Source organism: Carcharodon carcharias, chromosome 10 (genome assembly GCF_017639515.1).
Source record: "Carcharodon carcharias isolate sCarCar2 chromosome 10, sCarCar2.pri, whole genome shotgun sequence".
Lineage (NCBI taxonomy): Eukaryota > Metazoa > Chordata > Chondrichthyes > Lamniformes > Lamnidae > Carcharodon > Carcharodon carcharias.
In genome coordinates, this window is record NC_054476.1 from 130046869 (window position 1) to 130071570 (window position 24702).

The 24702-nt window shown below is 42.5% G+C and overlaps 1 protein-coding gene across 4 annotated transcripts in view; it reads left to right on the forward strand.

Annotated features, from left to right (window-relative positions):
- Nucleotides 1–15096, forward strand: part of LOC121283291 (elastin-like) — a 315972-nt gene extending 300876 nt beyond the window's left edge. For all 4 annotated transcript variants that reach the window (XM_041197705.1, XM_041197707.1, XM_041197704.1 and 1 more), the window contains one exon: nucleotides 13256–15096. In XM_041197705.1, coding sequence (XP_041053639.1) covers nucleotides 13256–13302 — 47 coding nt within the window. In that variant the 3' untranslated portion in view covers nucleotides 13303–15096. The remainder of the gene's footprint in view (nucleotides 1–13255) is intronic.
- The last annotated feature ends 9606 nt before the right edge of the window (nucleotides 15097–24702 follow it).

Sequence of the window (24702 nt, forward strand, 5' to 3'; positions counted from 1 at the left end):
CAAGTTTTTCACCTTTTAAAAAATATTCAGCTCTTCTATTCCTTTGACCAAAGTGAATAACTTCAAACTTCCCTATGTTACAATCCATCTGCTGTCTTGTTGTTGTCTTTATCTCCTTGCAGCCTCTCTGTGTCCTCCCCACAGGTTACCTTTCCAGCTAGCTAATATATTATCTCCAACTCCATGCACACTTATTTTGTCTGTTAACCATTTGTGTAGCATCTTTTAGAAAGCCTGCTGGAAATCCAGGTATACTATATCTACTGGTTCCCCTTTATCTACATTACTAATTACATCCTTAGAAAACTCCAATAAATTTGTTAAACAGGATTTTCCTTTAGTAGAACCAAGCTGACTTCTTCTAATCATACAATGCTTTCCTTAGTACATTGTTAACACTTCTTTAATAACAGATTCTTGAATTTTTTTTAGAGAAATTTTGTCTTCAATATCACTTACAAAAAATGTGGAGAGCAAACACCCATAATATATTCATCCCTCAATTAATAAGTCCAAATTAAGGGCCCCAGCTGGAGTTTTGTTTCTTTTTGCCAATACATTTTGCTTTCTCAAGCCAACAAGTTACAATCCAGGCAGTCAATCGTCCATGCATTCCATGGGCTGCATGTGCCGCCAGTGGACATGTTTCCCATGAGGAGGGGCACATAAAATGGGGTGGGCACCCATCCCACCACCTACTCATCCACCCCTGAGTTCATCCTCATAATACGGAGGGCAGGCGGGCACCAACATCGGCAGACAGCTCGCCATATTTAGCAATTAAGGGTCAACTAGGCTTGTTATCAAGCTATTGACCTTGAAAAGTCCATACCCATGCTGACTTGTAAACTAAAATTTTAAAGGTCGGGACCTGCCCTTTGCCGATTGTGGGGCGGCCCATCCTTACATTGAACCCACCTTTCCTACCTGTTCTCTGCCTTAAACTCACCCCCTCCCCCCCATTGCCCCTCCCCCTAAAGTTTCCAAACCCTCCTGCCCAAGACTCAGGACTTACCTGCTCTGAGGATCCAAGGCTTTGGGCTCTTCTCTTCACCAGCAGTCCTGGCAGCTGCCACTGGTGCCTTCCCAGTGTTGCCGAGGCTGATGGAGCTGCCGGCCAATTGGATTCGCCAGCAGCTCCAGAAGGTGGGCCTTCCGCCCCAACGAGGGGTGGAAGTCCAACTCGGCCCTTGTTAATGATCCTCACAGCAATTTATGGCTGCAGGGCAGGTCAGCGTGGAGCCTATTTGTGGTTTCTGGGGGAACATGCCACCTGCGCCTCCCTCAGTATTATTCCACCACATGTGTCTTAAGTATCACATTCTCAAATATCTATTGGAAATCCAAATAAATTGTCTACAATATTGCCCTCTACTGCTGAATTACCATTTCAAAAAATTCCAGTGGATTTATAAGCATGATGACTTTTATTCTCATAATCATTCTCATGAATGCAATAGAGTTTTTTTATTTTACATCAGTATTTTCACTACCTGTCTCATAAATTAGCAGTCCATCCCAGCCCATTATGGAAAAAGAATATATATGTCCGTCTGATAAAGCCCGATTTTGTCTAGGTTGCAGGTAAACCTCCTAAGCCAGGGATGGGAACCCTGGCCCAAGGGCCAGGTCCATCCCGTTGTACTTTTTCATCTGGCCCGCAGTGGGATTTCAAAAGCTGACCCTGCGACCCCCACATGCTGCGCTCTGGACAGCCACCGCCATGTCCTGATGCCTGAGCCTTGGCCGCAGTCACCAGAGGCCCAGGCTGTGGGGAGAGAGTGAGGCCCAAGACCCAGGAGCAGGAGCACAGGGCAGGGACAGGAAGTTGCTGGCTACCGATTGGGTGGTGAAGTGTGAGTAACCCGAGGCGGGGGGAGAAAGGGATAAGACACCCGACTCCATCAGTGGCTCACCACACCCTCCCCCTCCTAGGTCCATTGGTGTCCCAGGACAGAGGCTCAGCGCCTGCAGACAGAGGAAGAGGCCCAGGCTCCAGGCCCAGGTGCAGCCTCAGACTGCGAGTTGGCCAGAGCCTTGAGTTGTACTGCCCTGGGCTGGTTTAATGGTAAGATGAGAGAGACAGAGACAGAGTAGGAAAGGAGAGAGGGAGACAGAGAGAGAAAATGGGAAAGGAAAGCGAGCAAAATGTTGAGCTGAATTTCTGGAGTTTCTCTATTCTCTCTTAGAAAATATTAACTTGGCTTTTATGTGTGTGTGGCCCACAACTGATTTTGTCTATATGTGAGTGGTCCCTGATAAGAAAAAGATTCCCTAACCCTGTCTTAAGCAATATGGGGCATTGAGCCAGTTTGGGTATCCCTATGAGGAGGTATGAGCAATTAATACCACATTCATTTGCACTGAATGCACACATTATTTAATATAGGTACTAATTAAAAGATAATCAGTTAAACTGATCCTTACATATATTAATAAGCTGATAATATGCATATTGCAAATTATAAGTATTTATGACTACTGAGATCAAACAGAATCAATTGTATGCATGTCATTCTGTGTCCAAATACTGTATATGTTGAAACCAACAACAACAGCTTGTATTTATATAACACCTTTAATTTTGTAAGGCACTTCGCAGGAGCACTACAAAGTAAAATTTGATAGCACACTACATAATTGGGGCAGATGGTCAAAGAGGTAGGTCATAATGAGCATCTTACAGGAAGGAAGGGAGGAGAGAGATGGTGAGGTGTAAGGGAATTCCAGAGCAAATGGCCTTAGCAGCTGAAGGCACAGCCACCAATGGTGGAGCAATTAAAATCAGGGATGCTGAAAAGGCCAGAATTAGAGGAATGCAGGTATATTAGAGGGTTCTAGGGCTGAGGGGCATTATAGAGATAGGGAGCAGCGAGGCTATGGAGTGATTTGAAAATAAGCATGAGAATTTTCCTTAACTGGGAACCAACATAGGTCAACAAGGGTTGATGAATGAAAGACCCAGCAAACCACAGACACCTCAAGCTCCTCCATTAGAAGTTCTGTAGTCTTCTGCATCTCAACTGAAGCAAACTGGGGAGGACCTAATAGAAGTACTTGAGTAGATAGAAGGACACTTAGAACAGATGCCAGAGGTTGCTTCAGGGTGAACAATATTTAATGACAAGTACAAAAATCACTGTACATTAGAGTCATTTTTGAAATGCTTGTTATTTGATAACCACATAATGTGTTTTGCCTAAAAGCTCCTTGCTTGTGTTTGGGTTAAGTGGACTCCTAAGGATGGTGGAAGGACTGGGATGGATCTTAGGGGAACTGATTGTTCAGAGGAATAGTGGATTTAGAGCTGAACTGTATCTGCACGAGCTGCTACCAAATAAGCCTTGCAGCTGGTAGGAAAGGTGGACCTTGTTCATCCTCATCATTCTCAACATCTTCCTGTCACACATGCTCTTCCAACCTCTATGTCTTCTTGTAAAGCTGGCTCAATGGGTTTTCCCCACTGGATGCCGAAGTTCTGTAAAATGCTGCAGTCAACCACGATTCTGGATACTCCATGGGAGCTATCCTGCAGAACACATCCGGGCCTGTCTAGAAAGCCCATGATCTGTTCTATCAGGCCTTGAGTAGAGACATGTTACAAATTATATCTCCTTTTTTCTCGGGTTCCTGGGGTGTCATTATCTAAGTTTTGGAGAGAATAGTCTTCATCCCCCAGCAGTCAACCTCTGACCCAGTTCTTGAACTGAAAATGAGCAGGATTGAGTATTGTGCAGCATGATGACATCATGGCAACCGCCAGGAAACCTGCATGATACTCTATATGTTGTCTGTATACTAGATGGATGTTCAGTGAATGAAATCCCTTCCTTTTTTCATAGACTACAGACTTTTCTATTATAGCCGATGTATGCCAGATTCCCCTGGAGAAATTCCTCTGTTGACTCACCAAATTACTTTCACAAATAATTACTCTCAATTCCAACAACCAACACTCCAAAAAATCTCAAAGCCAGTACACTGGCAGTCCAAATAAATTAACTAGATTTATCTGAGAACAACAGCAAATGATGTTTAAAAGGGGATTGAGGGATACACCGAGTAAAAGCTCATCATCCTAACCTTGGTAGTGGGCAAATTATTGGAAAAAATTCTAAGGGACAATATAACTCATCACTTAAAAAGGCATGAATTTATCAAGGACTGCCAGCAATAATTTGTTGACAGGAAAGCCCTATCTGGCTAAAGACCGGGCCTGACTAACTTAATTGAATTTTTAAATGAAGTAACAAGGAGAATCAATCAGGGTAATCCATTCGATGTAACCTACATGGATTTTAGTAAGGGTTAGCAAGGTTCCATGTGGCAAGTTAATCAGAAAATTAAGAACCAATGTGATCCAAAGGCAAATGACAGGTTGGATCCAAAAATTGAGTCAGAGACAAAAAGCAAATGCTAATACTAGACAGGTGTTTTTGTGACTGGAAAGCAGTTTCCTGTGGGGTTCCTCAGGGCTGAGATTCTTTGCTTTTTGTGGTAAATAGCAATGATTTACATTTAAATCTACAGAGCATAATTAAGAAGTTGGTTGATACAAAAATTGACTGTCTGATTTATAGCGAAAAAGAAAGCTGTAGACTACAGGAAGATATCAAGGGCTGGTCAGGTGAGCAGAAAAGTGGAAAATTGAATTCAATCCAAAGAAGAGCGAAGTAATGCTTTTGAGGAGGGAAAACAAGTTAAACGGGAGTATACCATGAAGTGTAGAGGAGCACAGGGACATTGAAGTGCATACCGACAGATCCCTGAAGGTAGCAGGACATGTAGATAAGGTGGTTAAGAAGGCATAAGGGGTACTTTCCTTTACTAGCTGAGACATAGAATAGAAGAGCAGGAAGGTTATGCTAGAACTGTATAAACACTAGTTAGGCCACAGCTGGAGTACTGCATACAGTTCTGGTCACCGCATCACAGGAAGGATGTGATTGCACTAGAGAGGGCATAGAGGAGATTTTAAGAGAAAGGCATACATTTATATTGCACTTTTCACAACCACCAGAGGTCGAAAAGCACATTACAGCCAATGAAGTGCTTTTTTAAAAGATGTAGTCACTGTAATTTAGAAAACATTGCAGTCAATTTTGCACACAGCAAACTCCCTCAAATAGCAATGTTATAATGAGGATGTTGCCAGGAATGGATAATTTTAGCTATGAGAAAAAAATGGATAGGCTCGAGTTGGAACAGAGGAGGCAGAATTGAGTTTTAATTGAGGTGTACAAAATTATAAGGGGCCTAGATAGACTGAATAAGAAGGAACTATTTTCTTTAGCAGAGAGATTAATAGTCAGGGGAGATAGATTTGGCAGAAGGATAAGACGGGGTAGGGTGGGGGGGAGTTGATAATAAATTTTTCACCCAGACTCCACCTGGATGTCTGGAATTCCCTGCCTGAAAGGGTGGTAGAATCAGAAACCCTCATCACATTTAAACAATATTCAGGTAAGCACTTGAGTGCCATAACCTACAGGGCTACAGATCAAGAGCTGGAGGGTGGGATTAAGTTGGATCACCCTTTTTCAGCTGGCACAGACATCATGAGCTGAATGGCCTCCTTCTGTGCTGTAATTTTTCTATATTTCTATGCTTTAATGATCCCTTTCAATATTGCCAGATGTGGCGGCCTCCAGTTTGTTCACCCATAATTTCTGTCACTGATTTAGAATTTAAAATAAAATATCAAATATGTTGGAAAGGATGTTTGGGTCCCAAAACAAGTACAGCACCCTAAATAACATGCTTGCATTGGAGTCTGCTGATTTCAAACAATGCGCAAGATCACAGACTTTCGGTGCTTTAGTGCCTAAATATTGGAGTTAAAAACAGACATTCTTAAACTGAAAGTTTTCCCATCCCTTTTTATATATAACTTTTGAGATGCATCGATCCACCATTGGTGTGACACTAATGCACATGCAAATTCTGAAAAAGCACACAAAAGAGAACGGAAACCAGTCATTTCCAAAGAGCAATGAAGTTCCATAAACCAAAAATACCATTGAATTGACTGCAAGAAATACACTTTTAAAAAAAGGTATCAATAAAAAAGCCTTCAATGAATCTGGAGGAAATGCATAAATAAAGTTCAATTTTAAATAGGATCACAGGAACTGGCCCCTCAAGCTTATTCCACTATTCAATTAACCATGGTTAATCTGTACTTCTGCCCCTTTTACCCACCTTATTCCTCATGAGTTAGGAAAGCATAGAAATGACACATCGTATCCTTAGAAGTACATATAGCTGCACTTTAGAAGTGTAAAAGAATTTATCCTGTGAACAATACCATAGTAAGTCCCCAAAAAGTCTACATTTGTTTCATGTCTGGTCCCACACGCTGATGTGTAAAATAATATCAATTTTAAAAGATATAAGGGACACCTTTGACATTTGATGCACGTCACTGCATGTCATTCCAGTCTTCTATTCGGCAGACGCACAGCTGAATCCAGTGCGCGCCTACCGAACTGTCAAAGGCCTGTTAAGGCCATTAATAAGCTAATTAGCCTCATTGTCAGGGCTGCCTGTCCAACCTTAAGGTTGTGGGCAGGTGAAAAGCCCAGGCGGCCTTCGCAATTTTCATGAAACCTCATCCACGGACAGGATAGGGTTTCATGAAGGTTTAATGAACTGAATAAAAATTTTCATGAAAATTCATAAACATGTCCCAGCTCATGCGACACTGTCACGTGAGGGGTTATGTCTGAATAATTTTTTTTTATTTTTTCAAAGTTTTATTGTGATCTTAATCTCCCTGAGGCAGCTTTGTGCCTCAGGAAGATTTCTGCGCTCTTTCGTGCACATGTCCAAAAGAGTGCAGGCCCCAACTTTCCCTCCTCCCCCAGCCTGCACAGGTACCGCTGAGCGCTACCGGGTGCGCATCACGCTGGACGGGCCTTAATTGGCCCATCCACGTAAAATGGCAGCGAGCAACTGATCACGGGCGGCGATTGGCTCCGCACCCACTCCAGACCATCCAGCCCAATGGGGAGAAAATTCTCTTCTATACGTTTTAAAATTGATTTTCTGTAATTTAAAATTGGATTAGTCACAGGTGGTGGAGTGACACAGATTTAACGTGTTAAATTTTTGTGATAAACCTGAGTATTAATCAAACATCACCAAGTTCACACCCTTAACTATATCAAGGTATACTTTTAAAGCAAAATTTATTTAATTTTTAAGTTGTTTTAAAACATTGCCTGATTGTGCTGGTTCATGGCAGCTTTTGTATTTAGTGATATGAAAAAAAAACTTTTGATGGAAACTTGGGAACAAACATTCTTCAAAGTTGATGCAATTTTCTGTGCAATTTGCAAAGAGGTCACTAATTTTACCTGAAGCAGAAATGCTACTGTAGTAATTATGGTTTTATTTAGTGTGTAATGCATCTTTTAAGAATAATACATGTTAAGGAAGATCACATGATCTGTAATAACCAATAGAAGAGTAGTGCAGGTGACCTCAGCAGTCAGTGTAGAGTTGGAGTTGAAAGCACATGTGTAGTTGCTGGCAAAGAGGATAAAACAGGATTGAACGGAAGAAATCAAGTTAAAAAGAAATTGGCACTGTACCTCGCCCAGTGACTGTAAGTAGCAAGCTCTGTTAGAATTGAAGAAGTTATCCTCTCTCAAAATGCCACAACTTGGGAGAATTGATCCTTTTGAACCAGCCACAGACGATTGGTCTCAATAAGTAGAACGCCTCACGTTCTTTTTTCAAGCGAATGAGATTGCAAGGGAAGAGAAGAGGCAAGTGATCCTCTTAAGTATTTGTGGAAGCAAAATCTAAGGTTTGATTCAAAGTTTGATGGCACTCAGTGCCCCAGATTCGAAAAATTTCTATGAATTGTTGGACCTCGTGAAGGGTCATTTTCAACCCAAGCCCTCAGTCACGATACAGAGATTCAGGTTTAATTTGTGAAATAGAGCCCCAGGTGAGACAATTGCATGCTACGTGGCAAATTTGAAGCAGCTAACAGAACATTGTGAGTTCAGTACAACTCTGAACGACATGCTCAGAGATCATTTAGTGTATAGTGTATTCAGAAAAGATTATTGTCCGAAGTGAATCTGAAGTTCAAGAAGGCGCTAGAGATGGCACTGGCCATGGAAAGCACAGTAAGAGATTCAAAAGCAATACAGGGTGCGCAAAATGGCGCCATCCTCCAAATCGGGCGGGAAACCTCAGCCGAAAATGGCATGGAAAAGCAAGACTCTGCTGAGAAGCGGGAAACAGCCCCCGCTAGCTGAAGAATAAAGAAAAATAACTTAGCAGCGAAATCGGAGAATAATTTTAATAGAGGCGGAAACAAGCAGTCTTTTAGTGATTGGCAGTTTAAAAAAATCAAATGCTACTATTGTCACAGAAATGCACATATGATGCAGCAATACAAGGAAAGATTCAAGCAGGCTTGTAAACAAAAGAAAAAGCTCAATGAAATCTACAGTGTAGAAGAGCCTGAAACAACAAATTCAGACATTTACTCGTTGTTTAATCTGCAAGTTGAAAAGTCAGACCAATTTTTGTCACAATGAAAGTTAATGGCAAACCTGTTAAAATGGAAGTAGACATGGGAGCTGCCAGTACAGTAATTGGGGAACATATCTTCAGATATTTGAAGAATGGTGAACATCAATTACGCTTGGAACGAACAGTAGCCAAGTTAAAAACTTACACAGGTGAAGACTTTCAAGTAAAAGGCATAAGCAGAGTAACTATCCATTATGGAAGCCAATCAGCAAAACTACCAGTGTTAGTGTTAAAAGGCAGCGAACCAAGCCGTCTAGGGCAAAATTGGCTAAGGGAAATCAACCTTGATTGGCAACTGAGATTCCAAAAGGAAGCTGGAAGCATTCCTGTTCTGAAAAATGAGTGTGTAAAGACTCAACAACCTGAAGAAATTCAGGCTGTCTTAAGCTAAAACCTGGACAAACAGCAGAAAGAACTCGAAGATACCCTATTTGCCGACAGAGTTCGAGATGAGATGAGCAACATTCGCAGGGAAAAAGAAAACCTGCTGAAAAGCCTTCACACACTACAAGATTTCCTCAGGTCAAAGTTTGTATCTCCGGAAAAGTATGAAGAGAAACAGAAAGAATTCAGCACTTCTCAGTTGGCAGAGAAGACACAACAATGCCCAGTTTTCTCGGAGGCAGCAAACAAATACAAAAAAAATGGAACAGCTGAACAATCAGCTAAATGAAGCCAAAGAGGTTTTGGAAGCAAAAGTTGCAGAATTTTCCAAGAAGCAGACAGATAATGACATTTTGGAAGACTCAGCCACCGAGCTTGGGCAAGTTGAGCTTGCATCGGAGAGAAGTCTGGCCAATAGTGAAGTAAAAAAGAAGGCTGAAATTAAAGTCTGTATTAGAAAGAAGAAGGCACGTAGAAAGAAGATCCAGAAATACTAATAGGGCCTTAATTCTGGCAGCATACAAATACACTTTCGTACATAGGCCTGGCAATCAAATCGTAAACACCGATGCCCTTAGTCGTTTGCCTTTACAAGAAAATGATGAGCATATCCCAGTTCCACAGGAACTTGTCTTACTGTTAAATTTTTTAGATTCCTTGCCAGTATGTGCTCGACAGATGAGAAATTGAACAAGTCAAGACCCACTCCTACCTCAAGTACAAGAACAAGTGCTACATGGTTGATCACAGGAGCCCGTATCTGATGAAATGAAACCGTGCTTCAACAAAAGACATGAAATAACCAGCAACAATGGCATTCTATTGTTGGGTGCACAAGGTGATAGTTCCTCCAAAGGGAAGGGAGTCACTTTTAATTGAACTACACAGTGCCCATTCGGGGATTTCCCGAATGAAGACTATAGCACGCAGCTATCTATGGTGGCCAGGGATGGATGGTGAAATAGAGAGTTTAGTGAAGCACTGTGTGCAATGTCAGCAACTGCAAAAGTTGCCAGTGACAGCTCCATTACACCCATGGGAGTGGCCAGGTAGACCCTTGGTGCGGTTGGACATTGACTACATTGGACCTTTCCTGGAAACAATGTTTCTGCTCATTGTCGATGCCTATTTATAATGGTTGGATGTATATGAGGTGAAGTCACCATCATCAGGCGCTACAACTGAGAAACTATGTCAGAGTTTTGCCATTCACGGACTACCAAAAGTTGTCATTTCTGATAATGGCACGGCATTTACGAGTGCTGAGTTTCAATGGTTTATCAGCCTCAATGGTATCACTCATCTAAAAACTGCACCGTATCACCCTTCCTCAAACGGACTGACCGAAAGGGCGGTTCAAACATTCAAGGCAGGTATGATAAAGCTAACTGGTGATTTATTGGCAACCAAGCTAGTATGCTTTCTTATTCATTACAGGACAACCCCTCGCACAACAACAGGTCACACCTGCGGAGTTATTGTTGAAACGCCATCTCAGGATGGGATTGAGCTTAATAATGCCGAGTTTAGAGGGGATGGTGGAAAAGAGTCAGGGAAGCCAGAAAACTAGACACAAGTGGCATAGTCGTGAGAGGAAATTTGCCAAGGGAGAGCCAGTATACATGAAATACTTCGGGGAAGGACCAAAGTGGTTACCGGATTAAATAAGTGAGGTGATTGGACCTCTATCTTACCACGTGGAGGTGGAAGGCCAGACCATCCGTAAACATGTGGACCATTTAAGGAAGAGAAACAAATCATCAAGATATGGTCCCACCAGTGACCATGACTGGATACTTAACCCAGGACTGACATGTCTGATGTTCCTGTAAGGATACAGGATTGAGGATACAGAACTGCAAGTTCCCACCGAAGCACCTGATTTTCAGGCAATTCTGGAAAAGGAGATTCCTGACAAAGAATCTGTGGAGCTGCAACATTCCACACGTGCCAGGAACCCACCTGAAAGACTGAACTTGTAAATTCCTTACTGAGTGTGAATGTTATGTTGTCTTAAAAAATATGTACTTGTAAATATATGTGTAGCCAAGTTAAAGGGGGAAGAACGTAATTATAATGGTTTTATTTAGTGTGTATTGTACCTTTAAGAATGATGCTTGTTAAGGAAGATCACATGATCTGTAGTAGCCAATAGGAGAGTAGCACAGGCTACCTTTGCAGTCAGTGTAGAGATAGAGTTGTAGTGGAAAGCATATGTGTAGTTGCTGCTGAGTATATTATAAGTAAAGTTAATGTTTCCACCCAAGAAGTATCTGCAGATCAACTCTACTAATAGCACAACCTGGTCATCCTACAACAGTTACCTCACGATGCTACACTTCATTGTTGATGTAAAGTATCTTAAAGAGAAAAGAAAATCCAAAGCTTGGAATTCATAAACCCTCTGGTTGGCTTTAGCAATTTGTACGTAGCTGTAATAATCTGGATTTGCTTATTTGAATCATTGAACGTAAGGGGCTGGTCCAGAAAGTGCTCTAGAAATCAAAGCCTAGAAGTTGGATCTCACCTAAATCAGAGCATAAGCACGATGAAGGGTAAGCACCTAATCGAGACCAGTAACTGAACCACTGGAAATTGGTCCATTGGCCTCATTTGTTTCTTATCAGTGATCTGTAGGGACTAGTTGAAACCCAGGGGCAGTCCTGGGAAGCATAAAGATTAGCTGGCTCAGAGGTTTCAGAGGTGTAAGCAGAGTTCCTGGGTGAAGGGAAGGCTATGGATGGGGCTGAGCAAGACTGGCAGCAGCTCACAATTTAATGTGGATTGGGAGCAGCTCTCCTAAAGTAAGTTTTAAAAAAAGCAACAAATTACCTCTCAGAAGGCAGCCAAAGGTACCCATTGTTTGGCTGTCAAGTGCCTGTGAATGCTGACTGTAACATGCATGACATATGCTGCAGTTAGTCACTAATGAATTTTGTAAATGGGGCCTGAAACACACTTTAGTGGTAGAACTTAATGTCCTCCCCCAAGGCAAGTTTGATGGCAGGAGCTATTTAATCAGGCAAAAGGGTGGCAGGTGGGGATCTCGCTACCCTCCCACCTCCACCCTCATTAAGTCCGCGGCGGCCTGTGGATAACCTTCCTCTCCCACCAACCACTGCCAGTATTTACCCAGTGATAGCTAGAGGGCTCATCATGTAGGGAGCCTGATAAGCAAACTCATGCAGTATTGCTTGCCGGTTCCTGGTGGGTTGGGGCAGGGTCCCTCTCTCAAAGGCACTTAATGTCTGATTGAGGAACCCAGTATCAGGAAGGAGCTCCCTCTGCGAACCACACCCCTGCCCCGCTGCTGACACCCCTAACTACTCTTCCTCCATGATTTCCACCTGAGAACCTACTCCTGCCATTACTCACCTATGCCTGAGTCAATCTGTGATCCTGGGCCTTGGGTGTGTGTAGTACTGGCAGCAGCCACTACCTCCCCAGTGGCACTGCCGTTCAGTAGATCTACCAGCCTCTGATTGGCTGGCAGCTCTCAGCAGGCAGGACTTCTGGGTCCTTGATCCTAGGAGAGGCTTGCTGCTGGCCTATCAAGTGCTTGAGTGGCACTTCATACAGAAAACCTTTGCCATTGAAACACATCACTGAAATGAAACAGAGAAGATAAACCTTTTGAAGTACATCTTTTGAAACTTGCACATTTGTTAACTGCTAGCCGGCATGCAAGGCCCCCGTCATCTCCATTAAATACTGTCCTAGGTCTCCTGTTTGCATGTGCAATGCATTTAATACAAAAACAGAATTACCTGGAAAAACTCAGCAGGTCTGGCAGCATCGGCGGAGAAGAAAAGAGTTGACGTTTCGAGTCCTCATGACCCTTCGACAGAACTTGAGTTCTTTTCTTCTCCGCCGATGCTGCCAGACCTGCTGAGTTTTTCCAGGTAATTCTGTTTTTGTTTTGGATTTCCAGCATCCACAGTTCTTTTGTTTTTATCTGCAGTGCATTTAATGTCTGTTTCAGGCATAGGCCCTGGACACCTTTGGAGAAACATATTTTCCAAAAGTGGGTGGGGGGTGCAATTCTGGCACATGTACCCATGACCACCCACAATATTGGGTGCCTGTTTTACAGCTATTAAATAGATATGGTGCCAACAAATGCCTCTATTTCTACTTGAAACTACTTGTGAGAAATGCCACAGGAGCTCCATATAATTTACAAAATTCAGGAAGTATTCTCAGATTTGGCATAATCCTTTTAAATTTGGTTCTATCAATTATTTAACTTTGACCTGTTCCTGAATAGTCATTGGTTAAGACAGAAATAATTGAACAGTTTTTTTCTGTGTTTCTGAAGGATCCCCTTGTGCAATGGGAAAGTATTGTGGACGAAGGAGAAAGTAAAGAAATAATTGGAAAAGAAGTGACCTCAAGAATTCTGGTGCTACTGCATGATTCGGAATGTAAAGGATGGTGTGGAATGGAATTCTCCCTCACCCCCCCTTTCTTCATTTCTTCTATGAGACAATTTGGCTGCATTCATTATCAATATCTAATGGACTTTGTTATCAAGGAAGCTCTGCTATATGTTTTGTGCTTCAAGCATTTAGGGAACAGCTTACAACTGAGTCCTTTGCTGTTAATCTCATTCATAGTTAACACCATCCTTGACTTGATTTGTTTTGTTTTGTGACTCTGATTCCAGTATTTTTAAGTTATAAAATTGTGTTATTAATTTTTAGTTGCTTGTGCTTTGCTTTATAAACTGTACTGTGAGTGATACCTGGATCATACAGCTGGGCCGTAGCTCCAACCCTTACCATAATTTTGGTGCTGATAAATCTATTTTTGAGAGTGGCAGCTGTATTCATACAAATGATGGCTCAACCTGATGAGTGGGGCCTGAAGTGACCAATGCAACCTTTGCATATTGTTTTTCTACATGTTTGTCCACATGGTCAACAAGACTGCACTTGGAGGCCAAACTAGCTTCCCAGCTATTATATTCCTGGAGAGGTCTGGCTACTTTGACTTGGTAGGCTTTGAAGTTTATACAAGCTGAGCGACATTGAGGCAGATTTTTCCCTTCCTACACTTGAAGCTAATGAATTTCTTACACATAACAAAGTCAGGAATATTGGGCCGCTATCTTGTATATTTCTCCTCACCTGGATTTGCATCTGGATGGCTCAATAGCCTCAGGTTTGAGAACAGGAACATCTACCCCATAGCATAATAACATTGATTCTCTCATCATTGGCAGTGGTGTGGCCAGGGTTTTACTACCTCCAGGGTCAGGGTTATTAAATAAACTCTGCACATTTTAACAATCTGATTACCTCCACAGCTGTAATGATTTCTATTCTATTCAAATGTCCTCTTAGAATTCTTCCAACTGAATTAGTTAGGTAATAGATTTATCCAACAAAAACATTTTGTTTCTAACATGACTAGTCCCAGCTCATTGACTTCCCCAATTTAGAATTGCAAACAAGTTGATAGTCCTGCTGTTAGGAGATGATCCTCTGTCCATATTACATGCTGTTATAATTCCTTGCAGCTTAACAATGCAGTCTCAGGCATCATCTTCTGAAATTAATTATACCGTAATAAGAGGTTATATAGACGTAATTACATACATTTATTAGATTATACCTGAATTGGGGCTAACTGAATTGTGAAGATGCAGAAGCCCACCACAGCCACTCTTGCTAAACCTGTCCTTTCTCTTCAGCTTTCTGCCTCTTCTGTCTGTGTCCACTCTCTCTGGCCCTATTTTATTTTTCTCTCACTGTCTTGTCCGTAAGGTAGAAATTATGATCAGTGCTATTCTTGAAACAGGTTTAATTGTTAGACTTTTAAACAGTTCAATGCCTGTGTCAAAATGGCAGAGAGAGTGGTTTGATATGAGCACCTTAAGTGTTCATAGATGCTGATCACAGCTTCTACACTTAACACTACTCACGTCACTCCGTCATGCACTTCTTTGATAAGTAATATGTCATAGTATGTAATACTTTACATCAGTTCTGTAATAATAAGTACTGTAGCAGAACTTGAGCCCTAAAATTAATGAATTGCTTCAGGTTTGGTGTAATGCCCATTCGCTGTATCTTCATAAACTGTGTGACTGAGAAAATACTGGATGGACTACAATTCAGTAACAGCTTTTAAAATAAACAAAATTGTTTAAATAAATATTTTCAGTAAACAAATCATTGAATACTAAATATAGCTTGACGTCTGCATGAATGAAAAAATATCGAAATGAAGTTCCAACATTTTCTGCAAAATTCTCACAGTTCACAGACCAAGACCAGGGCAATCCATTAAAAAATAGATTTTTTTTCATTTTTCCAAAACTATATTTTATAAAATATCCAGAAGTACATTCCAAAACACTTCAAATTGGATGTTACAGAAAGTGCATTAATATTCAGTTTTTCTCCATAAAGCATTTTGTACTCTTAAGTGCCTCAACACAATTGCAATACATATGACATTTACTATATACATTCAATAACAAGCATACAACCCAAGGGATTCTGTAAATTACCAGCCCCTCAGTGCACTATGGCTGAAAGATCTAAGACACAGGCCTTTCCTCACTGCGCCTTTGTACGGTTGCCCCAAGCTTTAGTGTATTCTTCAGCACATGGTCCTGGTCTTTGGAATGTGCCAGTCTGCAACACTTGGTTATGGACAACTCTTTGCACTGAAAGACCAACATGTTTTGGGCAGACAAAGGACCGTCTTTTGCTGAGCTGATGATGCTCCAGCAACAGTTGATACTTGTCTCGGTGTGCATTCCTGGGAACAGCCCATAGGGCATAGAGTCCTGCGTCATGGAACTGCTTTGGATGAACCTCGACAAAAACCACTGCATCTCTTTCCAGACCTTCTTTGCAAAGACACTTTCCAGAAGGAGGTAGACAACAATTTCTTCCCCACCACAGCCACCTTGAGGGCAATTTGCGGAGGGGATGAGACGCCGGGCGTGCAGGGATCTGACAGGAGCGCCTTTCTCACTACCGGCCAAGCTACATCTTGATGCTTGTTTGAAAGTTCTGGCAATGAGGCAGTTTAACAGTCTGCTGAGGGAACCATCCAACAGGATCCACTATCTCCTATTCCCGCAAGGCCTCTAAGACATTATGTGCAGACCACTGCCTGATGAACTTGATGTCAAAGATGATTTCCTGCATAAACTTTACCACGAGGGATAGGTGGTATATCACAGTCAAATTGCTTGTAGCATTCTGCGGCAACGTGGCCAAAACCATCCTTCACAACACTGGTAGAACCTCAGTACATAGTAACACTTGGTATTTGTGTACCGAGGGTCTGTGCACAGCTTGATACAGCTGCACACAAAGGTGGCCAGCAGGATGAGAGTAACAAAACAAAAATACCTGGAAAAACTCAGCAGGTCTAACAGCATCTGCGGAGAGGGATACAGTTGACGTTTCGAGTCCGTATGACCCTTCGTCAGAACTAAGACATATAGAAATGAGATAAAATATAAGCTGGTAGAAGGGGGTGATGAGAGTGATGTTAACCACATTTTTTCCCCCTTTAGAGGTTTTTGCATTGTGTCCCTACAAACATAATCCATTTTCAACTTCAAGTTAAAGTGGAATGTGGCTTGGGTGATCGCTACGGCGCAGAAGTGAGGAATGGGACAGACCTGCAGCAAGTACTGCAACACCGAGAGTGCCTCACACCTAATGCCCAGGTTCTTACCTGCAATGGGGAGAAAACATTGTTCCCACATGTCCAGTTTCTGCCTCACTTTGGCTCCTCAAAGTTTTTGGCACATGACCTGTCCCTCTGAACCATATCCCCAGCACCTTCAGATTGTCCTCATCACTATCAGGTCAGACTAAGGATCAGTCAGCCCAATACCCAAAGAACATGCCCTAGATCTTGCCATGTTTTATGATGGCTCCAGAGGCCAGTTCAAACTGGTCACAGATGTTTATTGATCTGCACACCGACAGCGGATCCAAACAGAAGACGGCTACGTCGCCCAGGTATGCCTCTGCTGCCTGAGTTCTTCAGCCCTCTAATGCTTGCATCCTCCCTGATGGTCTTGGCAAAAGGTTGTAAGCAATACATGAATGGGACAGAAAGGAGAGAGCAGTCCTGTCTCACTCCAGATTTGATCAGAAAGCTTTCCGATTCCCACCCATTGATTGAAACTCCACTACTGATGTTTGTGTAGAGCAAATTTTTTTTATTATTCAGTATGTGGGCTTCGCTGGCTGTGCCAGCATTTATTGTCCATCCCTAGTTGCCCTTGAGAAGGTGGTGGTGAGCTGCCTCCTTGAACCGTTGCAGTCCATGGGGTGTAGGTACACCTACAGTGCTGTTAGGGAGGGAGTTCCAGGATTTTGCCTACGACAGTGAAGAACGGCGATATACTTCCAAGTCAGGATGGTGAGTGACTTGGAGGGGAACTTCCAGGTGGTGGTGTTCCCATCTATCTGCTACCCTTGTCCTTCTGGATGGTAATAGTCGTGGCTTTGGAAGGTGCTGTCGAAGGAGTCTTGGTGAATTCTTGCAGTGCATCTTGTAGATGGTACACACTGCTGCTACTGTGCGACGTGGTAGTGGGAGTGAATGCTTGTGGATGTGGTGCCAATCAAGCGGGCTACTTTGTCCTGGACGGTGTCAAGCTTCTTGAGTGTTTTGGGAGCTGCACTCATCCATGCACATGGAGAGTATTCCATCACACTCCTGACTTGTGCCTTGTAGATGGTGGACGGGCTTTGGGGAGTCAGGGGGTGAGTTAGGACTCCTAGCCTCTGACCTGCTCTTGTAGCCACAGTATTTATATAGCTAGTCCAGTTTCTGGTCAATGGTAAGTCCCAGGATGTTGATTGTGGGGATTCAGTGATGGTAATGCCATTGAACATCAGGCAGCGATGGTTGGATTCTCTCTTTTTGGAGATGGTCATTGCCTGACACTGGTGTGGGGCAAATGTTACTTGCCACTTGTCAGCCCAAGTTGTCCAGGATATTGTCCAGGTTTTGCTGCATTTGGACATGAGCTGCTTCAGTATCTGAGGAGTTGCAAATGGTGCTGAACATTGTGCAATCATCAGCAAACATCCCCACTTCTGACCTTATGATGGAAGGAAAGTCATTGATGAAGCAGCTGATGTTGGTTGGATCAAGGACACTACCCTGAGGAACTCCTGCAGTGATGTCCAAGAACTAAGATGACTGTGGATTCCCTCCCCAAACACCATTTTGGAGAGGACACCCATCATGCAGGTGTGTGATATTCTGTCAAAGGCTTTCTCCTGGTCCAAGCTGATGAGGCAGGTGTGCACCCCGCACCCACCCCCCACATCCCTCCATCCCATACATCGCCTCACACAACTCAGGAATACGCTTGCCTACCAGGGATCTTCTTGCTGGGCACAATGCAGGTCTTGTTTTATCTTTATTTTTATTTTATCTCATTTTATTTTATTGCTATTCTCAAGGGCAATTAGAGATGGCAATAAATGCTAACCTAGCCAGCAACACCCATTTTTAAAGTTCAAAATTAAGCTGAGTAACTTCTCAGCCAATGTTCCCTATAACCTTGAATTCTATTCTTAACCTAAAAATTATCTAAACTAGTTAACAAACATAGCATTTACTGTTTTTTTGTCAGAATTTATTCCATATGCTTCGAGGGAAACTCTTTCAACTCGAGCCTTCCCTCCAACCTTGTTAAGTTTTGATATCCTTCATTCTACACTCAGTTTAGAGAACTTATTGAATTGACAGCACCATTCCTTTCAGCTCTTGATGATATCATCTTTGAATCTGTTTTTCCCAGTGGAAACAATTTTTTCCTAATGAACCTCTCTTCCTAATATGTTGTCCTATATTTAGATTGACAGGTTAATCATCAGTACTCACAGCTGGTGCTCTCAATTAATCACTTCATTAAAGAATAGGGAAGTTCTACAGTGCCCTGGCCAACAATTCTCAAACAACACCGCCAGTACAGATTCACAGGTCATTTATCTCACTGCTCTGTGTAGGACATTGCTGTGCACATTTTTACAGCTGCATTTTCCTATAGAACAATTACATTTCAAAATTATTAGCTGTGAAGTGCGTTGAGACATTCTGAGAATGTGAAGAACAAAAAAACTAGGAGCAGGAGCAGGCAATTCAGCCCCTCAAGCCTGCCCCGCCATTCAATACGATCATGGCTGATCTCATTTCAGACTCAACTCCAATTTCCCACCCTCTCTCCATAACCTTTCAAACTGTTACTAATGAGAAACCTGTCTATCTCCTCTTTAAATTTATTCAGTGTACCCACATCCACGGCGCTCTGAGGTAGTGAATTCCACAGATTCACGACCCTTTGAGAAAAGTAATTCCTCCTCACCTCTGATTTAAATCTACCACCCCTTAGCCTAAAACTATGTCTTCTCATTCTAGAACGCCCCACAAATAGAAACATCCACTCTACGCCTACTTTGTCTATCCCCTTTAGCATTTTATATACCTCAATTGGATCTCCTCTCATCCTTCTAAACTCTCGTTAGTAAAGGCTAAACTGCTCAATCTCTCCTCATAAGACAAGCCCCACATCTCTGGTATCAATCTCGTGAACCTCCTCTGAACTGCCTCCAATGCAACTACATCCTTCCTCAAGTAAGGGGACCAAAACTGTGCACAGTACTCCAGGTGTGGTCTCACCAATGCCTTGTACAGTTGCAACAACACTTCCCTATTTTTATACTCTATTCCTTTAGCAATAAATGCCAAAATTCCATTTGCCTTCCTTATTACCTGCTGTACCTGCATACCAGCTTTCAGTGATTTATGCATGAGGACACACAGATCCCTCTGCACTGAAATATTCTGAAGTTTCTCTCTATTTAGATAATAAGTTGCCTTTTTATTCTTCCAACCAAAATGGATAACTTCATACTTATCCACATTAAACTCCATCTGCCAAATTTTGGCCCATTCACCTAACCTGTCCATATCCATTTGTAAATTTCTTATTTCTTCATTGCAACTTACTTTTCCACCTATTTTGGTGTCATCTGCAAAGTTAGCTATAGTACCTTCTATCCCTGAATCCAAGTCATTAATATAGATTGTAAATTGTTGGGACCCAAGGACTGAACCCTGTGGCACCCCACTAGTTACAGCTTGCCATCCAGAAAAAGGCCTATTTATCCCGACTCTCTGCTTTCTGTTGGTTAGCCAATCCTCTATCCAAGCTAATATATTACCCCTAACTCCATTGATCTTATTTTGTGTATTGATCTTTTGTGCAGCACCTTATCAAAGGCCTTCTGGAAGTCCAGATATACTACATCTATAGGATCCCCATTATCCACTTTGCTTGTCACATCTTCGAAGAACTCTAGCAAATTATTCAAACAAGATTTACTCTTCATAAAACCATGCTGACTCTGATGGATTGCATTTTGACTTTCCAAATGCCCCATTACTATTCCCTTAATGATGGATTCCAACAATTTCCCAATGACAGATATTAAACTAACTGGTCTATAGTTTCCTACCTTCTGCCTACCCCCTTTTTCGAATAAGGGCATTATATTAGCATTTTTCCAATCCACTGGAACCTTTCCAGAATCCAGGGAATTTTGGAATATTATAGCTAATGCATCCACTATCTCCTCTGCCACTTCCTTTAAGACCCTGGGATGTAGGCCATCAGGTCCTGGAGACTTGTTACCCTTTAATCCTAATAGTTTGCTCACAACTTTTTCTCCAGTGATGATGATTGTTCTAAGTTCCTCCTTCTCTATACCTTCTGCACTACCTGTTACTATTGGGATGGTACTACTGTCTCCCACCATGAAAACTGAGGCAAAATATTGATTATGCATCTCTGCCATTTCTGTGTTCCCTGCTATTAACTCCCCAATCTCATCCTCCAAGGAACCAACATTCACTTTCGCCATTCTCTTTTCTTTTATATACTTGTAGAAGCTTTTGCAATCAGTTTTTACATTTTGCACTAGTTTTCTTTCATAATTTACCTTTGCTCTTTTTATTATTTTTTTAGTCACTCTTTGTTGATCTTTAAAAGTTTCCCAATCTTTCAGCCTGGCACTGACCTTTGCAATTTGGTATATCTTAGTTTTTGGTTTTAGGTTATCTTTAACTTCCTAGCTTAGCCATGGATGCTTTTTCCCCCTCTTACCATCTTTCTTCCTCTTTGGAATATATTTTACTTGGGGGGAATTGAATATCTCCTTAAATATCTCCTTAAATATCTGCCACTGTTCATCAGCTGCCCTACCTTGTAGTCTTCCTGCCCAGTCCACTAGGGCCAAATCTGCCCTCATGCCTATGTTTAACTTCAGAACACTAATGTGGGACTCAGGTTTCTCACTTTCAAACTGAACTTGAAATAGCATGGCTATGATAACTCTTCCCCAGAGGATGCTTTACCATTAATTAACTCCATCTCGTTACACAAAACCAAATCCAGAATTGCCTGCTCCCTGGTTGGTTCCACAACATATTACTCCAAGAAACAATTTCTAATACACTCCATGAATTCTCCCTCAAGGCTACCCTTGCCAATTTGATTAGTCCAGTCTATATGCATATTAAAATCACCCATGATTAGTGCCGTGTGTTTCTTACGTGTTCCCAGTATTTCCTGGTTTAGCTGTGCCCGACTGCTGAACTACTGCTTGGGGACCTATAGATTACTCCTACCAGGGAATTCTTCACAGAATCACAGTGCAGAAGAGGCCATTTGGCCCATCGAGTCTGCACCGACACGTGAGAAACACCTGACCTACCTAACTAATACTATTTACCAGTACTTGGCCCAGAGCCTTGAATGTTATGATGTGCCAAGTGCTAATCCAGGTACTTTTTAAAGGATGTGAGGCAACCCGCCTCCACCAGCCTCCCAGGCAGCGCATTCCAGACCGTCACCACCCTCTGGGTAAAAAGACTTTTCCTCACATCCCCCCTAAACCTCCTGCCCCTTCCCTTGAACTTGTGTCCCCTTGTGACTGACCCTTCAACAAAGGGGAACAGCTGCTCCCTATCCACCCTGTCCATGCTCCTCATAATCTTGTACACCTCGATCAGGTCACCCCTCAGTCTTCTCTGCTCCAATGAAAACAACCCAAGTCTATCCAACCTCCCTTCATAACTTAAATGTTTCATCCCAGGCAACATCCTGGTGAATCTCCTCTGCACCCCCTCCAGTGCAATCATATCCTTCCTATAATGTGGTGACCAGAACTGCACACAGTACTCCAGCTGTGGCCTCACCAAGGTTCTATACAACTCCAACATGACCTCCCTACTTTTGTAATCTATGCCTCAATTAATAAAGGCAAATGTCTCAAATGCCTTTTTCACCACCCCACTAACATGCCCCTCTGCCTTCAGAGATCTGTGGACACACACACCAAGGTCTCTTTGTTCCTCAGAACTTCCTAGTGTCATGCCATTCATTGAATACTTCCTTGTCAAATTACTCCTTCCAAAGTGTATCGCCTCACACTTTTCAGGGTTAAATTCTATCTGCCACTTATCTGCCTATTTGACCATCCCGTCTATATCTTCCTGTAGCCCAAGACACTCAACCTCACTGTTAACCACCTGGTCAATCTTTGTGTCATCTGCAAATTTACTAATCCTACCCCCGACAGTCATCTATGTCGTTTATATAAATGACGAATAATAGGGGACCCAACACAGATCCCTGTGGTATACCACTGGACACGGACTTCCAGTCACTAAAGCAGCCTTCTGTCATCACCCTCTGTCTTCTACAACTAAGCCAATTTTGAATCCACCTTATCAAATTACCCTGTATCCCATGTGCATTTGTCTTCTTTATAAGTCTCCCATGTGGGACCTTGTCAAAGGCTTTGCTGAAATCCATATAAACTACATCAACTGCACTACCCTCATCTACACACCTGGTTACCTCCTCAAAAAATTGAATCAAATTTGTTAGGCATGACCTCCCTCTGACAAAGCCATACTGACTATCCCTGATCAAACCTTGCCTCTCCAAGTGGAGATAGATTCTCTCCTTCAGAATTTTCTCCAATAGTTTCCCTATCAATGACATGAGACTCACTGGCCTGTAGTTCCCTGGCTTATCTCTACAACACTTCTTAAATAGTGGAACCACATTAGCTGTTCTCTAGTCCTCTGGCACCTCCCCCGTAGCCAGAGAGGAATTAAAATTTGGGTCAGAGCCCCTGCGATCTCCTCTCTTGCCTCTCTCAGCAGTCTGGGACACAAATCATCTGGACCTGGAGATCTGTCCACTTTTAAGCCTGCCACCACCTCCAATACCTTGTCATTCCCTATATCAATATGCTTAAGAACCTCACAGTCTATATCCCCAAGTTCCATACCTACATTCTCATTCTCTTGGGTGAAGATGGATGTGAAGTATTCATTCAACACTCTACCAATGTCCTCTGGCTCCACCCATAGATTGCCCCCTTGGTCCCTAGTGGGCCCTACTCTTTCCCTGGTTATCCTCTTCCCATTGATATACTTATAGAATATCTTGGGATTTTCCCTACTTTTACCAGCCAGAGCTTTCTCATATTCCCTCTTTGTTCTCTGAATTGCTTTCTTAAGCTCCACCCTGCACTTTATGTACTCCACTAATGCCTCCACTTCCCTTGTACCTGCTAAAAGCCTCTCTTTTCCTTCTCATTATATCCTGAATATCTCTGGTCATCCATGATTTTCTGGGCTTGTTACTCCTTCCTATCACCCTAGAGGGAACAGGTTGAGACTGTACCCTCCCCATTTCCTTTTTGGATGCCCCCCCCCCCCCACTGCTCTTCTGTAGATTTCCCCACAAATAACTGTTCCTAGTCTACCTTGGCCAGATCCTGCCTTATTTTACTAAAATCCGCTCTCCCCCAACCCCAAACATTTTTTTGCAACTTGTCTATTTCTTTGTCCATAACAAGATTAAATTGTACCATGTTGTGGTCACTATCACTAAAATGCTCCCCCACCACTACCTCAGCCACCTGTCCAGCTTCATTCCCCAGAATTAGGTCCAGCATTGCACTGTCCCTTGTTGGACCCTCTAAATATTGACCGAAAAAGTTCTCCTGTACACATTTCAAGAAACCCACTCCATCCAAGCCCTTAACATTATGTCTCCCCCAATTAATGTTGGAAAAGTTGAAATCACCTAATATAATTACCCTATTGTTATTGTTTTTACACACGTCCGTGAATTGTGCACATATTTGCTTCTCAATTTCCCACTGACTACCTGGGCATCTATAATAAACACCTAACAATGTGGCTGCCCCTTTTTTATTCCTAAGATCTACCTACAAAGCTTCATTCAATGCTCCCTCCAAGATATCATCTCTCCTTACTGCAGTAATTGACTCCTTAACTAATAATGCAATACCACCTTCCCCTGTCTCGCCTGAAGATTCTATATCCCGGAATGCTGAGCTGCTAATCCTGCTCCTCCCTCAACCACGTCTCTGTGATGGCTACTATATCACAATTCCACGTGTCAATCCTCACCCTTAACTTATCGGTTTTACCAGTTATAATCCAGGCATTAAAGTAGAGGCCATCCAGCCTTGCCTTACTCCCTTGAAACTTAATGCAGCTGTACTCCCTCTGACTTGATTGTTTTACTGTATTATGATGTGTCCCTATTCTGCTAACATTCTGTGTCCCCTCCCCTGCTGAATTAGTTTAAACTCCTCCCAACAGCACTTGCAAACCTATCCGCAAGGATGTTAGTCCTGCTCTGATTCAGATGTAGATCGTCCG